The sequence below is a fragment of the Xiphophorus couchianus genome, chromosome 15 (genome assembly GCF_001444195.1).
Source record: "Xiphophorus couchianus chromosome 15, X_couchianus-1.0, whole genome shotgun sequence".
NCBI lineage: Eukaryota > Metazoa > Chordata > Actinopteri > Cyprinodontiformes > Poeciliidae > Xiphophorus > Xiphophorus couchianus.
This window is the reverse complement of record NC_040242.1, coordinates 14354408-14372851: the sequence shown is the minus strand read 5'-3', so window position 1 is coordinate 14372851 and position 18444 is coordinate 14354408. Positions and strand designations below refer to the sequence as shown.

The 18444-nt window shown below is 39.2% G+C and overlaps 2 protein-coding genes across 5 annotated transcripts in view; one reads left to right on the top strand and one right to left on the bottom strand.

The window, feature by feature from the left end:
* med23 (mediator complex subunit 23) overlaps positions 1-1013 on the top strand; it is a 34378-nt gene extending 33365 nt beyond the window's left edge. For all 3 annotated transcript variants that reach the window (XM_028039806.1, XM_028039807.1, XM_028039805.1), the window contains one exon: positions 285-1013. In XM_028039806.1, the coding sequence (XP_027895607.1) occupies positions 285-314 (30 nt within the window). In that variant the 3' untranslated portion in view covers positions 315-1013. The remainder of the gene's footprint in view (positions 1-284) is intronic.
* Positions 827-18444, bottom strand: part of akap7 (A-kinase anchoring protein 7) — a 46196-nt gene continuing 28578 nt past the window's right edge. Inside the window, exons 10-11 of one of the 2 annotated variants that reach the window (XM_028039809.1) lie at positions 9217-9252; positions 827-2343 (exon numbers count right to left, since the gene is read on the bottom strand). In XM_028039809.1, the coding sequence (XP_027895610.1) occupies positions 2129-2343; positions 9217-9252 (251 nt within the window). In that variant the 3' untranslated portion in view covers positions 827-2128. The remainder of the gene's footprint in view (positions 2344-9216; positions 9253-18444) is intronic. The other variant, XM_028039810.1, reaches the window with a different exon arrangement.

Genomic DNA, 18444 nt, shown 5'->3' with positions numbered 1-18444 from the left:
GTACATCTACACCAAGGAGACAGAGAGATAGATGTTGGTTTTAAATCTCATATCCTGTTTTATTGTTCAGACATGGCAGAACAAGATGTACAATACACGGTACAAAGAACACACACTCATACACACATCTCCCAACATACATGTGGATACATGGAAAGACAAACAAAAAAGGCCCATTTGTCATTGACACAGGACAAAATGGTGTCTTGATTGATACAGACAGGAGTTTCTAAGGGGATCCACTGATCAAACAACTTGTACACGATGTGAATGAGAACACACACACACACACGCAGGCTTTCAGAGACAGATGAACAGTCACAGAGGCCAACAGGAGAACTTTTGCATTTAAAGGGGATTTTTCATGGAGATTTAAGGATCTGGTGACAGCAAAAGATCAAAGCAAACAAACAAAAAGCCTCCAAAATCCACCTTGAGACAGAACGAGCTGCTGCCCACAGTGACGGTGGTTCAGTGGATTTCACAGGGACTGAACTGTAATATCAAGCGCCAAGCTGTTTGGATTCTAAGAAAGAAAACTGCAAATAGCTTGAATTCAACACAAAGGCTGTTTCCATGTTTGGTAGTTTTTTTTAAATTTTACTACAAAATTTTAAACCAAAGGTTGACATTTAGGAGATATTTTCATTTAGAAATGTTACCTACTTATCATTACGCCAAGTAACTTATAACCACAAAAATTGGTAATGCCACCATCAAAGCTGAAATAATAATTATAAAAAACAGTTAAAAAGAAAAATGTAAAATTCTGTGCTTTTAAGATTTTCAAAAATGTAATTTTACTTGTAGATAGCAGAAAATTTTAAAAGACATTAAATTATATTTAACTTCCCGAGAACAGATTCTGCTTTCGCATGAAAGCAAATTAAACTTTAAAAGTAATGAAATGACTCTGTTTATCTTTGTTTTATTCTTCACTGTCGAATATCTCCGGGGGCTTTCGCCGTAAATTCATTAAATAATCTGTGAAGCCGCACGCGACGCAAAGACAATCAAATCAAAAATGAGAAACAAATATAAGATGGTAAACTGAAGAGCTTGTGAGCTTTCATTGGAATCGCTGCCCGCACGCTTTCCACCAAACAAAAGCTTCTCGGATTACGATTAAAAACGTCCAGAAAGAAAAACCGCAGAGCCTCAAACAGCCAGACTCCAGCATGTTTTCGACAATTCAGAGCAAAGAGTTTGCCTCAGATTTTAAAACGGCAGACATAAAATAAATACTCTTATCTCCACTCTTTCAAACAGAATAGACAGACAGTAGATAGGAAAGCAATACAATGGTGTCAGTTTTGGCATTGATCCGAGTACAGATGTGTTCTTGGCAACAAGTCATTGTGTTGTTTTCTGGCGTTCGCTGCGACCAGGCCTCCAGGACTGTGCGATGTTAGTGTTATTAATCTGTTATTTTAATGCACTGCGTGGAAGAATCTGGACGCTGGAGTCCAGATCGGCTTCAAAACCCGCCGTCAGCAGCGACCGAGCTAAAGGATTGTCACTTGGGTAATGCAGGACTCTCACACAACACGTAAAGCTGGTGGAGGCAGACGTCTGAACAGTTAAAATGCTGGAAGGCTAAAGAAAACCCATGTCCTGAAGACGGCAGCCGGACAAACAAAGGCGTGCGAGGACCAAAGTCGGACACTCTGAACCACGATTCAAGTTGGAAGAATCCGGCCTCGGTGAGTCAGACCGGCTCGGGCCACACAGTGATGAGCGGTGAAACTGACCGTAAGGACGTCTCCGAGCTCATTTGGAGTCGAACCAACGTTTCCTAGAAAATTGAACCCTCTCTACTCTGAATGGGCAGTTTGTTGTGGCAGCTCACAGCGAAGCCTGTGTTTAGAGGAGTGCTTCACATACGTCCATGTCTGGGCAGCGGCAAATTAATTAGCAACAGTCATTAGGACAGTCATCACTGCTGGGACGTGAAGCTATATTATCTAATTATTGAGCACTTTGCCCAGCTAGCTCAGGTGGGAGGCGTGCTGTGATTGGTTCTGGCTTTCAGGGTGGGTCTTACCGCACCGCTCCCCCTTCTTAGCCAGGCCCAGTTGATCTTTTCTGGGCCGGATGTTCAGAGTCTGTGCGCCTCCACGCAAAGATGTCACTTCCTGTTGTCCGTGGAGGAGTTAGCTGTAGTGTCCGTCTTCGTCTCCTCTGTGCTTCCAGGCGTCTGGAGCGCTGCGGCGTTGGGCCCGCCCCCATTTTGAAGCGTTTCCTGCTTGTACTGTTGCAAGGCGCGGCTGACGGCGTCCTCCACCAACCTCCTGCTGACCCTCAGCAGCTCGGCCTCGTCGGGCTCCGAGCGGCGGCGTCCACCTGAGGGGAAGAAAAAAAAATGTTGATATAACAGCAGCATTCAGCTTCTGTGCACCACAAATCTGGAACAAACTTCCAGAAAACTGCAAAACTGCTGAAACACTGTTGAGAGTCGCCTTTGAAGCATAATTGATTAAGAATTTAACAATCAGCACTTAACTAATTGTAATGCTTCGATTGTTGACTCTATGTTGCATGACTTTGTGTTTTTATGATGTAAAGCACTTTGAAATGCCTTGTTGCTGAAATGTGCTGTACAAATAAGGTTTGATTGATGATTGATTGATTGATTGATTGATCGAACCATGGGGTTTTTGATGCTGATGCAAACACTCCCAAATGTAGGAACAGGTTTTCAGCATGTACTGCCATTTCGTCACTTCATACCTGTAAACAAACCGCTTCAGACTCTTGCATTTAAATTAAAACCTCAATCCTTTAGAGCTTTATTAAAAACAATAAAGTAACAACTTCTGCAGTTCAACAAGGTATCCATCATTGTGTGTCGACTTCGACTTCCTCTTTGTCTCCATCTCTCAATGGATTCACAATCTTACATGACATCAAACACTAACCCACCTTCCTCTTTACTCAGACAGATCCTCGATCTGATTTACGGCAGGTTTTAATGTCAGGAAAGACTTTTCCTTCCAAAGCTATCGAGAAAATAAAGTCCTCTTGCTTTGTTCTGCGTATTGGGGCGACTGGAGAGACTCGTCTCATCGGACATGCCAGATACAGTGTCAGCAGACAGCTGACCTTTGTCATGCCTCCTCCTGTCACCAGTTTAAAAAAAAAAAATCTGTGCTGCAGGAACAAATTCAGCTCTAGAAAACTACAAAAGTAAGTTGTGAACTGTCCATACACCCTCATAATTGTGCTTTCAGATTTGTTAAATATGATTAAAACAGTCACAGTGCAACCAAAAGCAGCCTTTTAAAGTAAGCATACAGCTTATTACAGTGGCCTGGAAGGATCAACAAAATGCGAAAGCCAAAATGGAAGTGAAGCTAAAACACAGCACTGTGGCTTTTGCTGTTTTATTGTGGTTTTTGCATTTTGTTGACCCTTCTAGGCCACTGTAGCGCAAAACTGTAGAAGAGTTCTCTGATTATATGCAATTAACAACATTTACTTTTCTGGTTTAAATTAGTGACAATCTAATATTACAGAATGAACAGCAGGGAGTAGGAGAAGATATGAAGCCATCATTTATGACAAAAATAGGAATGCCAGTTTTACCTCTACCCTTCCTCCTAATGTGTTTATAGAGTCTTTCAACTTGATCACACTATCATATAAAAACCACAAATATCAATGTATTTTACAGATATTTTATGTGGTAGGTCAGCACAAAGTAGTGCCTAACTGTGAGTAAGTTTGAAAAATATTAGGTTTTACAAAGACAAATCTGGAATACATTATACCGTATATAAATGCTAGCATTTTGTACCTGTGTAACTGACAGTCCAAATGTGTGTAACCTGTTCAGGTTCCAAAAAAAAGGCTAATTGTTCGACACAGTTTCCGGAACGAGAATCTGCAGAGCTGCTGAAGGCTTTGAGAGGAAGAGCAGCGCGGGTCACGTTAGCAAACCTAAACAGAGAAAGATCCAACTCTGGGAAGTGTAACCCCAGATGAAAGACGCAACTCGACACCAGACGATCCGGACTATTAAAACAGCCTTGCGATGAGAAATCACAGAGCTGCGACAGCAGAGCTAAAGCGAGATCTTGTTAAGTCTGTTTTAAACAAAAGAGTTTGTCAAGAGCGCCCTGCAGCTGAACACCACTGCAGGGCTGCTACTGTAAACATTTCTATTCTCCAATTATTGTTGAAAAGAACATAAAACCATAGGAGAGTTCACAAAATACTGCCGATAAAGAAAAGAATGTTATTTTTTTCTGTTAAAGATCTGTCTGTGGGACAAGAAAAACAACATTTGTTTTCACTGAGTGTGATGTGAACGGAGTTTATAAAAGATATAAATGTTTAACTATATTAACACATTTCACTGTCTGAAGCAGAAAGTCACTTGCAGGTTAAGAATCTGAAGAGGTTTAAATCGCTCTCCAAATGCACAACGTCAGAGAAATTAATCAAACTGAGTCAACTGGAACAGAATCTGGAATGATTCAAAATAACTGCACAGGCACTCTTGAGTTTTCCCCTCCTCCATGTAACAATCACAACAATAGTTGAGGCAATAACTGGGGCAACTTTTATAGGATTTCAGTCAGAGAACAGAAGCAGTTGTTGTGAACAATAACGTCAATGTTGTTCGCTTTAACTCAAGATTCAAGTCACTGTCAACTGAGTCGACCGCATGTCAAATACGACTGCTTCTTACTCTAAGAGCAAACTCAGTGAGATTCAAACACTAGTTTGTTTGCTAAACATCATATATAAGTATAAACTTTCAAAACTATAATCGAGTAGCCAGTTTTTCGCTCCATCATTTGGAAGAGTTGAAAAAATTTGTAATGATCCGCTTTGCAAACATTTTGAGTTCTCCTCATCTGTAGGAGGTTGCTCAGGGTTTATTTCCATTTTTTCCCCCTCAAATACATTTAGATAAATGTGGAAAATTATTATTATTATTCTGAAGATAATATATGAGCATCCTCGCTAATCATAGTCTGAACCAAGAAGTTAAAGACTGAATGTCTCCACAGAAGAAAGGATGTTATGACAACCGTTATCTCACAGCTCCTGTGAATTTTGCCATTTTTCTCCAGTAATGAGAAAAAAATATTTCTTTAGCCCACTTAATTTTTGGATCACTCCGCAAAGGCTGCAGGGAAAATGAAAGGCGAACAGAGGGGGCAAATCAGGGAAGACGGACCGCCCAACCAGCACTGAGGAGAAACTGTAAGACGGTCATAAAGTCAATAATTCATGTAGAAATACAATTACAGTTGGAGGGCAGGCTGCAAGCCGGGGTGGCGAGTAATAGAAAAACCAGGCAGCAATTCGGTTGGTCTGAGATATACACACACACACATCTCTGTTATAATCAAGACATCATCTGATTACTAAAGACTGGAAGGAGATCCTTCAGCTAATCTTCCCTGGCCTAAAATCCCACTGGGCCTGTAGGTTTGTTTTATCATCGGTCAGAGTGGGGCCTTTTTATGCTTTGTAGAAAAAGAGTGAATGCAGGAAGAAGAGTGAGATAGCCTGAGAGGACGACGAGGTCCGCAACGGTCAGAATCAAATCCCACGGAGAAGATTAAAAAGCCTGTTCGTTTCTCCTTAGCGTTTCGACCTCACATTTTTGTTGTTTTCTTTGTTCATTCACAGATCAGTGATTTATTATTTACATGAAAACAAATCTTAAAGGCGCAGCTAGCTACAATAAAAGGAGGATCAGAATCCTAAGCAGTAGAGAGTAGAATAGGGAAAGACAGAAGAGGGTTTATTTTTGAAAACAGCTACATGCTGGACTGGTTTCTGCATTATGTAACAAAGAAGCTTTGATTCAATTCTGATTTGGGTGCGATATTCTTACCCAGCAGATAGTTTGTTCAAGAGAGACAAAGATGTCAGCTGGAGGACTAGAAATAGACAATTTTACATTTTTCAAAGCCACCACACTGAAACTGCTGCTGGGCTCCACCAACAGCAACTCCTCAGGGTTTTGAAGAAGACTCAGTGAGGTGTTTATAAAATCCAGTGTTATCAGCTTGGTTCAGCCTATACATGAAAACGAGCTGAATAAAGAGCTGAAACAGCACTGCGAAGGAGAAGTGAATTTCTAGTGGCATTCGTGTCCAACTTGTTACACTTCCAACCTCGTCTGCCAGTGACTGTGGGAGAAGATGTGTAACAGAGTCAGAGCGGTCAGTATAAATCATGGACACTTTTACATGATTCAATCAAATTTCCTGAAAGTCTAATCTGTACTTGCATTTTGATACATTCTGCATGTCTTGTAGGGAAAAAGCTATTTAATAATAGTGTAAAACCCATTGCAGTATAGATGTTTACATTGTGAATAGGCAGAGAAACGGCAAAAAAAACTTAATAAGTAAGTTAGAGTGAAGCTGTTTTCTACTCTGCTACACAAACTGGCATTTCTGAAAATACACTCCGAGTCAAAATAAAGGTGCATTTTGCAAAATGTACTCTACATCTTTAGAAAAGGTTTCTGGTTATCATTTATACCTCCCTAATTACGGCAGTTATAAAAAAACAAAACAATGTTCCCAGATAGCTGTGTAATCGTGTGGAGTCTGTTTTTAAAAAGTTAGGCCAGAAAATAGAGTTCATTCTGGTTAGAGATCTGCACTTTAACGTCACACAGAAATGTGCAGAGGTTTAAAATAAAGCTGCATTAGCTCGATAGATTGAATGTACAACAGCTGTCTTATGCTCTAATACTCTGATTAAGGAATGACTGATTGCTTCGCTGGTGACTGTAATCAGAGGCAATCTGCTCGCCGGCGCCTCACAGAAATCAGAAATCAAAGCCGGCAACTTATGCATCTGAGTTTTATGACCTTAAAAAATTATTAGTCACACCGGATTGTCACCACTAAAAGTATATTCTGTTGACGTGAGCACTGTGCGTGGTGTGGGTTTAGGTTGTTCTTGGTCACAAAAGCCCAAACAGAAACCAGGAAGCACCGGCAAACACCTGACTTATCTACATTTCAGAATAAACTCATGTTAGCTTCACTATTTGTTGTTTTTCCTCCTCACTTGTTTTCTACCTAACGAGATGTTCTGCTCCCTCCTGGTTAGTCGTGCTCTATCGAGTTTCGAATCTAAGGATGCTGTTGTACTGAGACGCGATTAGATTACCCGAGACCTCCCTCTCGGATAGACTGACTCACGCCTCCGACTGATCTCTGTGCATTTCTTCTCCCTCCGAACTTCGCTGTCTGAATTTCTCCGAAACCAGAGACACTTTTTGGGGCGCGCACATTTCTGCATAAATCAAACAGGTGCACTTAGCTCTAATGATCAACTCCTGCTCAGGGTCATTTAAATCACACGATGCAGACCTTGCTTGCCTTTTTCACGGCTCTTGCAATCATGGAGGTAAACCTCTGCTCATTACCGATGATTTGGTCTGGGAGGCCAACAACCAGCAACCACTCAGAAATATTTTTTCCATCCATTTACGGAGCCTTGCTGAAGTATTCATACCCGCTGAACTTTTTCACTTTTTGTCACATTAGAACAGCCAAATAATTTTATTCTGATTTGCATTTAATGAGTTCGACCAACACAAAGTAGTACATGATTGCCAAGTGGGAGAAAAAGGGTACGTAGTTTTTCCAAATTTTACAAATAAAACCTGAAATGTGTGGCGTACTTGTACACCCAGCCGCCATGAATAAATAATGAATAGAACAACCAATTAGATCCATGATTTCTGCAATTATAAATTTGTTCAATTACAGCTTCCTCCAGCCACATGTTGTTGTGACCTTGGGCAAGTGCTTAACCCCAAGTTGCCTATGGTTACGCGTTTTCATTCCACTTACTTTATATGACCTTTGGGGTAAGGCTTTACCAGCTCTGCTAATTTTTAGACAATTTGCAATTTAGCTCAATTTCACTTAGAAAGGAATGTGAACAGGAATTTTAAAGTCTTTCTACAGATAGCTAGATTAGGTTTGAATTGACTAAACTATTTAAACAAATGACTATGCATTAAATTTCTCAATAAATTTACCCTGTTGACTGACTAACCAATTTCTGAAGAAAACAGGCTGCTCAGGATTTTTTCTAAAATAGTTTTCAACACAAAAGAGGAGCAAGAAATGCATATCGGACTACTCCGACAAGCAAATGCAAACAAAAAGAAAAAAAAGCACAGTTTTAGAAACTGTATTGCAAATAAAAACATAAATACTGCATTTCCTAGTATTTCTTAAGGATGAGTTAAGCATTTGTAAAAAATTAGGGCTACAAAATAACTAAAAAAACATGAATTTGCGATGCCATTTTTGAACACTGTAATGACTATATCAGTTACGATGAACTCACATTTTTCTGACTCTTTTTTTTTTTCCAGCACAAAGTTCCCACCTGTGTTTGTGAGGTTTAGCATTTGACTTACTAAAACTCTACCTCCACCGAGGACAATGAGGAAATCCAGCTAACGGGTCAAAAACAGCTAGAATGCAAAATCTGAACGAATGACACTTGAATGACCTTCCGTCCAAATATTCCATTTGCATAATAGCACACATTAAAGTTTTAAAAATGAATGTTAATAGATATATTGTTAAGTCATGGTTTCAAAGCGGTTGGAACCATGTATTGTTTTTGCTCCTCTTCACAGCTATCTGCTACTTTGTGTTGGTCTATCACATGGAATCTCAATACAATAAACTGTGGGTGTAATTTCAAAGAAAGCGTAAAGTATCTAGATCTGCCAATAACAATTAATAGATGTTGTTTGATAAGAAAAAAAAAAATCAGCTACATTTTAGAAAACTAAAGAGTAGTCTACAAAAGTCCTTTCCTCGAAAAAAACAGGTGGTGATTCTTGATGTAACAAGGGCATAAACCCAGGCAGCACAGTTAATGGACAGTGTCCCTAATCACTTCCTGCCCAGCTGCTCTGACCAAGACAGAGGCCAGCACTGCTCGGCTCATTTAGGCTCACTTTGAAAATGGCAAGTCAGCATCACATTTAATTCAGCGAACCACAAGTTATGCATCCATTTGATTTTCAGTGCAAAACATTTTCAGTGATTGATGTTTTGTAATCAAGAATCATTAATCAGACTATTATTCATTTTGATTGTGTTGGGATTAAATCATATTAGGATCTTAACTTGTAATCAGAGATAATTTAGGTTATAAATTAACCCCAGTGCCTTAATTGCAGACATGTGTTATGAGTACACATACTTGAGCGTTTGACATGGCTCGGACTCTGAGTCAACTCTGCAACACAAGAACAAACATCAACTGTTAAATAAGGACAAACTGAAGAATAAAAGCATGCACAAGTACAGTGAATACAATATTAATCTAAAGAGCTGAGTGGTGTGGTTGAGCCTTACAGGTCACTGTGGGGTAAAAATAAGTTGCATGTGTGCAATTTCTGGGTTGTGGCGCAATGCTGGAAACCAGAAGTAGGTAGAGCATCTATCATAAAAGGCTGCATGCTGTTTAAAATATGAGAGTACATACAATAAATCTTTGTTTTATATTAAGACTGGCAGAAAGGCGAAAATAAAACGGCACGTGAATTCCAGAAAGTAAAAGGTGGCAGATTTATTTATTTTTTTGTCTGCAGATCATCTTCTGTTTACATGAATCATCCACAAAACTCAAACTTTAGTCCTGATGTAAGTCAGCTTATCGCTGCTTGTCAAAGGTCTTTTCTGTGCGTTTCTCTGATAAGGGCACATATGTTTGAGTAAAAATCCTTTTATCTGAATGTTCGATCTCAACTCTGATACAATGCAAGCCTTTATGATGGCAGTAAAGCTGCCCTTCGTACCTGTTTCGCAAATACATAGGACTTTACGCTATTTGACAAGCAACCAGGATGACAGGTCCGTGGAAAATCATTTACGCGACTTATCTCGAACACCACATACCACACGTGTCCAAGCAGCATCCTGAACACAAGATACAACACTGCCTCTTTCACCTGCAGTGTTATATCCTTTTCTTTACTCCTTCACCTTTTCCTCTCAGCCTCCTTCTCCAGCCTTCGTGCCTTTATGATCAACCTTTTTTCACTCTGTCACTCTACCTTTTTTTTTTTTTTTTGTGGCTGGCAGTGTTGTCATGGCTACAGAGATGAGAACCAGACAGGCACTTCAACACTGAACAACAGAAAGAGGTTGCACTGACTTCCATTCATGTTTGGCAGGTTTCACTCGCTTCAGTCTCAAAGCCTCTTCTCCTTTCACACCACTTTAACTTCGTTTTCCTCCCCAGGAACTAACGGTACTTGTATTTTTTTCCCTTCCCAGACTCCTTCAGATCCCTTTTATCATTTATTATGAAGGACCTTCCTTAAACTGTCAGCTGCTTGGGTTATTCAAGAAGTCTATAAAGCTGCTGGTGAGGATGCTGACACTCAGTTCAATGTGACTGACATGCTGGTGGGGTTGCTTGACATAGATTGCTCATCTGATGTGAACTTGCACAAACAATGTTAAGTGAAAAGTATAAAAAAACCTCTAATGTTTAAAATATAGTGTTATTACACAGGGGTTCTAAATATTTTCTACGGTGAAACGCTGAACTCTTCCTGACTTGCTTGTTGAATTCTGAAGCCGCTTGTGGCATCCAAACATCCATACAAGTTACTTTAACTATCTGAAAAGGTTTTATCTGTAGACAGACATAGGGCATGTTCTCGGTCTCATTGTACATCAAGGTTTTATGGTTACACTTTTAAAACCAACAAAGTTTTTTTGTTAAACTGTTTGTATGATTTAAAGTACTTTAAGCAAGATGGCAAAGAAAAATTTAGTCAAGTCTACAGTCTTCTGTTCTCTAGTCGCCATCTCACATATATATTACAGTGAAATATTACAAGATATAAGCTCTACAGACAGAACAAACACTCGTTTGGATTATTTGTTGACTTTAAAAGAACTTTTTGCACAATCAATACCCAAAAAATAATAATCGATAAACTTGGGTTGTCTGGAGTAGGAGGGGAGGCAGTGAATTTATTAAGAAGTTCTTTCTGTGTGAAACATCTTTTAAAGTTGGGAGGTTCTCCTCTGAATTAATTAATATTTTTGTGGCGTTCCCCAGAGATGGATGTTTGGCCCAAGTGTGCATCATGGAGACAATAAAAGAGTACTTACCTGTCCTTAAGCTACTAGTTATCTTGGAACAAAAATTTATATTGAGCAAGTATGAGCAAGCAACGTTTTAAGATTAAAATTCTGAACGTGAAAAACTCTAAAGGGTTAAAATATACAAGAACCTTAACCAGAAGTCTCCGTTCACTATGTACAAATAAAACCCAAAGAGGTCATAAACTGTGATTCACCGCATATAAAGGTTCACAGTTTTATCATACTGAACATATTCCAAGTCTAGCGCCATAACTACAAAACATTACATCAACTTTTCATTTCATTTCATTTTTAGGATATAGAAATTGATATTTTATACAATTCATTAACTCTGCAAAGCTAGAAGCAACATATTATCATCCAACATTCAAAGTTTATTCCTTTTTAAGAAAGAACTATACAACCAAAGGGGTTTTACATATTTAAGAGTTCAGAGAGGTGAATGTTTTAATGCTGTATTTCTGCCTGTGAGGTTCAAATATGGATTGGTCTAACTTAGGTATTCAGGCAATGAAGCAATTTAAGTCACAGCAGAGATACATGTTGAACATCTAGATACTTCATTTCTTTCTCAGCATGCAAAAGCATCTAATATAATAGTTTTAAATGTAATACTTAATTAAAAAAATATTTTTTTATAGCTTATTGAGATGTACTTTGACATTCATATATAACTGTTCTAAATAAACTAAACTAGAAGTGAAATAAATGCTGGTAATTAGTCAATCATTTCTGTGTAATAAATGTCATGTTTTACTGCTATCTCGTTTACTGACAGTAAATAAATGAGTGATAAAAACAGTTGAGTAGCAAAATGATATACATATAGATGTATTAATCTTCCTGCATAGACATAGTCATTTAGGCAAACATGAAAAGGTGAAGAACATAATTATACTTTTACCTTCCTAAAAATAAGTACTGCTGTGACACAGTAATAATTTCCTATAGGAACCAGGGGCATAAAATGGAGAGCACAAAGAGCAAAGGCTGAGATGTCGTAGGTATAAAGTGGATGGTATTTGGAAATTTGGCTGCACATTTTCAGTGTGAGTAACGGGAAGTGGCAGCGCGTGCTGATTTACGTTGTTCTGTGTGCTGCAACCTTTAAACTGCATGAGCTCAAACTCATGCATTTTCATTCATCTTGTCCTTTAGCGGCTCCAGACATCCAGAGGAGTCCATTTTTGGTCAGGTCAGTCTGCTGAATGTTAAAGCAGCTTTTTAAATACTTACCATGGTGGAAGGAGGTTTTGTTTATAGCAGCTGGTTATTCCTAAAGTTTATCATCCCAGCCTATTTGCTATTGGAGATGCTAACCACACACTAAGGCTCGACATGCACAGTGCAAGCAGCAGCAAAAGGACCCATAATAATCCAATTAAATACTTAATCATATTCACTGGATTCATGAGACTATCTATAATGTTTATATCCAGCCTCATAATCTGCTGTGATGACTAATTCTTCCCATTTCAGCAGATTTCCTGAAAGCTTGAGCGGAGGTTTATACGGAACGCTAATAAAGCATATGTGGCACGACAAGATGGAAAAGTAGAAAGAGCAAGGGGCAGATGGAGAGGAGGGGACGGAGAGGGAGGGAGAGGAGAAAGCCACAGAGGAGGAACAGCCAAAATGGAGGTTCGAAACGGAGATATGAGAAGGCAAAGCAGGAGAAAACTAAACTGGAGGGGGTTTAATTTGAGGAAGAAGGAAGAAGGAGGGGAGAGGGGAGAAACTGGATCCTGAAGATGAGGAAAGAGAAGAGGACAGCAGGAGCAAAGCTGAGGCTCCAGAGGAGGGAGTTAGATTCACTGATGGTGGAGCAGTTTCCTGAGGAAATACCAAAGACTCCTCCAAACCCATGACACTGCCTGCAGCAGAGAATTCAAACACTTTTTTTTTTTTATCACTGAGCGTATTTGTCAAGCGTTTCAATGAACACGTGACAAAACAAAAACTAAAATCTATTTTCTGACTGAAAAACAACAGAGGAATTGAAAAATAAAATGGCAGCGCCCTTCTCACTCAGGAATAATCCACTTAATGAAACATTTGGCTTCAGCTCTAAAGCCTGATCAATAAACCTAAGAGGTGGTTAGCAGAATAGTTTATAGGCCTGTGGTCTCCAGCCTCAAATGTCATTTGACAAGGCGATGAAAGCTTGGTAAACTTTTATAATGCTGTGTAGAAAATTACTCGGCAAAGGCAAAAGGAGAACTAGATCTACGGTACACGTCCACGGGGTTTGAAGCGGCCTGATTTCATTGTGTTTCAAGTATTGAAGTAAAAATAATAATAAAAAAAGATGTTTCTGGCAATGTCTCCCTTCAGGCAGAACAATGGAACGGAGTGCACTGGGACACAGACATATTCTTCTAATCCAACATGCGAAGACAGTTTTATGAAAAATAAATCCTTCTACTGACACACAATAAAAGCTCCATTGTTCTGCTCACACCTGTAGAAAACAGGATAAAACGAAGCATTTTTTAAAAATGTATGCTTTAACTTTTGATGTTTATTGGATTGCCTAGGGAGCTTAAATGGAAGTGCACGTATTTTTGGGAATTAAAAAAAAAAAAGAAAAATAGATGACACAGGTGGCCATTTCTCCTAAGCAATATTTTGTTTTCAGACGTCGCCAACTATAATGATTGTTGTTTTGCATCACCAAATAGTGGGTTATGCATACCAACAAGTTGTTTGAGAGGTATACCAAAAAACCAGCCTCTCTCATCTTATAACTACAGTTAAAGTTAATTAAAGTAACTGGAACTATGCACTTTGGCTGGGCTCCAGTCCAATGATAAGCATGGTGAAGGATCTGTGCTCCTGTGGGCTTGTTGTCCTTCCAAAACCGTGGGAAACTTGGTAGATGTCAGGGAATTATAAACTCTACTTCTGAAATGAAGACATAAATATGTCTGGTAGGCTCTGCCAGGAAACCACAGCTGGGCCGTCATTGGTCTTTCGGCAGATTAATCATCTACAAGGCCAAATCAATACAGAAAAACTCGACTAGACACACAATCAATATTCTTTCATAAGTAAGTCAATCCCCAGACCTAAATCAGATAAACCAAGGAGAAGAGGACATAAGGGAGGACGATCTAGAGTGATTGTGAAAATTGCTTGCTCCAACCTTGTGCATAAAGCCTTGATGAATCTGTTGTGTATGGTAGAATCTAAAAGAAGATAGTGCACCATTAATGTATGTAACATAAAGGCTTAGTATTGAAGAAATCAAGTTACTAACTCAATGAGAATTAATCCCAAAAACACAATTTCATTAGCAGGAACACAACATAAGTCAATCAGCTGTTGTCCACAAATTCAGTACAATTCCTTTTAATAGATATTTAAGCCTTAATAGAAGATGGGAGAGATCAACAATTTACTCACCAAAAGGGAAAACGTTAAAAAAAAAAAGATTAGAAAACATAGATCAGCCTTTAGAAAGTAGAAAATAGGTAACTTTCTGTAAGGATTTTTTTTCCTACAAGTCAAATATCTGAATCTCTGTTAGCTTGAAAATTGAACCAGACATTCGAAGCTGTTGTGCATTTGTTTTTGTGAACATGGACAAACCCAATGAAACACTTCTAGTTTGATTTACAAGAGCCATGAACCGCTGTAACTCAACAGTCGACCTATAAGTATATCATACTTATGATATCATATATCATCAGAATATCACGACTCAACTCTAGAGTTTCCAGGACTGTGTTGAGTTTCAGCACAAAATTTTGCTATTGAAATTGAAAACTGTCAGCCACAGCTGTAATATATGGTGAAATTCTCTCTAAGAAGCAGCAACAGTATGAACCAGGCTGTAAAGTTGGCTTCATCTAAACAGTGTCTCGGTGAGTAGAAACACTGGCTGTGATCCAGTCAAACACAATCAAACATCAGCGACTCAGAGCGCAAAAGAAGTGGGCACCGACTGCACCTTAAAAAACACACGTCCGCCTGCGTTGCCATTCATCTTTATCTAAAAACCGCACACGCGATTCCCACAATGCAAATTTCAGGTTATATAAGCTGTAACGTTTTATGACTCCCTCCTATTTGTCAGGTTGTGACGAATAAAAGCAGCCAGGTGTTTTCTGCTGAGTGGCCAGACTCGAGGCTTTCACCAACTTATTCTTTTGAGAACATGAATAAATAATGTCAATATTTTAAGTCTCTCTGCTGTGACGACGGAGCATGAAGGAGTTAACACTTCATGCTCCGGCAAGAGAAAGAGAAGAGATGACTGGGCATGGAGGATAAAACAGGATGAATTAAACAGCGCTGCATGCAGCTCGTCCCCCTGCCGCGCTTCCCCCTGCTTCTGTGTTCTCAACTTTCTCTCCTTCCTGCTCACATGCGGGCTCTGCTGTCTTCACCTGCACACCTCGAACACAAGTAGGCCGGATTCGACTCAACATTTTCATAACGTCAAGGTACAAAGCTTTACTATTAAAATGAAAAAGAGACGGCGTCCGTCCAAGGTCGGATTTGAAGTGCTGTTACGGAGGTAATGCAGGTGAACAGCTCACGCCGTGAAGAACCAGATGAAGATTCTCCTCCATTTGCATGTTTCAGACCGGCGGTGGTCCTCTGCGAGGGGGAAAGCTGCCTGCGTAGAGGGCGTTATTAAAACGGATAATAATAATAAAAAAGCGAACCGATGTTATGAAAGGAATGACGCTGCTTAGATATTTGCAAACTGAGGGGGGGGCTTCGAACTCAATTGAAAGATCTTTAAATCCTGTTCGCTGCGGCGGCGGCATGGAACCTGCTGGAGCCAACATGAAAGCAGAGAAAAAAAACAATCATAACCTATGAGGTTGTTGTGTGAAAGAAGCACAACTCACACAACTAGGCTTTTTATGAAGTTTTATAATCAAAGGGATTAATTATCATATTTTCAGCCAGTTTGTTTGTAGCTTAAGACTTGGCAGGGAGCATTAAGGAGCATTGTACTCCTAATAAGAGTACATTTTTAGAAAAGATGAAAATCTGTTAGGTTTTAATTAAGCTGAAGGGCAGAAACAAGTTTTTAATATTCAATACGGGCAGTTTCGTCTTTCAAAGATTTAAACGGAGCGTCGACAGAGATTCTTAAGACGTGGCTTTAACTCGTAGAGTGACCTTCACCGTTAAATGTCAACCAGTTCAATCTCCAAGTCCAAGCAGGCTCCGCACAGGATGCAATAAAATTCCCTCCAGGGAATGTTGATACAAGAAGCCCACAAAATCTAATCAATTGCACTAGTAAATGTGCCATGTTAGAATATATTCTCAGGAGGCAATAAACTAAAAACATACTCCTGTTTCTTTGTGTTTGAGGTCGTTCGTTATTTCAAAGCAGAATGCTTTGGGTAAACTGTTAACCAAAACACGTTATTCTGAGGAGTTGCTTTAATTTGATCTATAAATATGATGATTCTAGTAAATATTTTGATTTTAAAAAGAAAGACACTGTAGAATGTATGCACCGACTCCCTTTATTAAAAATATTTTAATTTGTTTTTTATCCAACGTGATACAAAAAGAATGATTAACTATGACTCATCTTATCAAAGCTCTGTTTCAATTATTTTGTCCTTAACTTTCTTTTGTGACCTTGACGTACCCTTAGATATCAAGTGTAGCAAAGCTTAAGAATGAATGTAGTACAGGCTTGCCATACTTTGAACTTCGATTAAAAGGAACAGGTGAGTCTTTTAGCACCATAAGTGCTGTCACTGCTACCCAGTTGCTGTTATTGTGGCCAGATTAAGAAAGTTTCCTCCTGTACTGATTATCTGTTGTGACTCACAACACACTGCACTAAAAGCACGTGTGCTGCTCTCCAGGAAGACCATAGTTATCGCCTGCAGCAGATGTATTTGTTGTCTGACTGTGTGAACATACGTACAGGTAAAGCCCTAATTAATCCCATTTAAACAGAACTCTCGTCTCAAAAATATTTATTCATGTGTGGTTAATGTAGCAGTTTTAACTGTTCACATATCATTTGGATATTTATGTATTCCTTTTCAGAGCTCTATTCCCACCATTATAGCAACGTCTTAAATGGTTAGGAGCCCACTCAGACGTTTGTCAGGAGAACTGTTGCAATGTTTTGCAATTAAAATTAAATTACGCAGAGATTTTCAATAGCTGGACCAAAGGGCTATAAAATATTAGAACATTTTCCAAAAGAACCATATTGAAGATGTGGGAATGTTGGATTCGCCACAATGTGAAAATATGTTTATGTGTTTATCACCTGCAGTGACTGCTAACACCACATTGTGACAGCTTGTCACATTGGTCATGGCTGAATTCACACGCAAACACGGTGGACGCAAACGCACACCCACAAGCATGCTTGTGTCTCGCAGTGCTCACGAGGGAGGGTGTCGCCAAATCACAGGGGGAGCATCTGACCCGCAGAACACACACAGAAACACCAAAACACACACGTTTGTCTGCCTCCCCGAACGCCCCAGTGTCTTTGTTTCAAAAACACCATTTCTCTTTAAGGCCGCTCTCTTCGTTGCCCCTCATTAGTCTTCAGTCCCTGCCTCACCCTTTCCCCATCTCTCTCTGCTCAGAACTAGGGCACAGTGGCTCCACTGTTTATAGCAATGCAGCTGCAAGCACAGAATGAAAAAGGGACGTGGAGGAGAGAAAACAGCGAGAGAGAGAAAGACAGAGACAGGGAAGCAGAAAAAAAGAATCCTGCAGAAGAGCAAACGGGCACCTACACACTCCAAACCTATTTTCAGAATTGGCTTTTCAGCTCAGAGTCAAAGTCTGCATTTATGACTTGATGATCGACAGGATCTCTCGTACAAGGTGGACACACAAACATGCATTTTTACAACCACAGATCATTTACTCTTTTCAATACTTCTTGTTTAATCATTACTTCAGCCAGTAGTTCATCGATTTTCTTTAACTACAGAGACATAGTGATTTTTTTGTTGTTGTTGCTTCAAGTAGAAATAAAAATGTCAAGCATAAGCACTACATGTACAGTCCGGGTGATTCAATAAAAAAAATCTATAAAAACCAAAAGCAAGTTGTTTTTTTAACAGCCTAAAATAAGACTAATGCTTTAATTGAATTGAATTTTAGCTTTGTAAACAAAATAAAATAAAAGAAAATGCTGCTCAAAGCAATGTGTACATAAGGCCTTAGAAAAAAAATGTATAGGACATCTTTTTGATGAGATGTTCAAAAGTAAACTATGCAGAAACAAAACCTAGATTTAGAGTTGCCCAATACTAGAGACAGCGTAGAGACAACTGTGACAACACATTAGTGA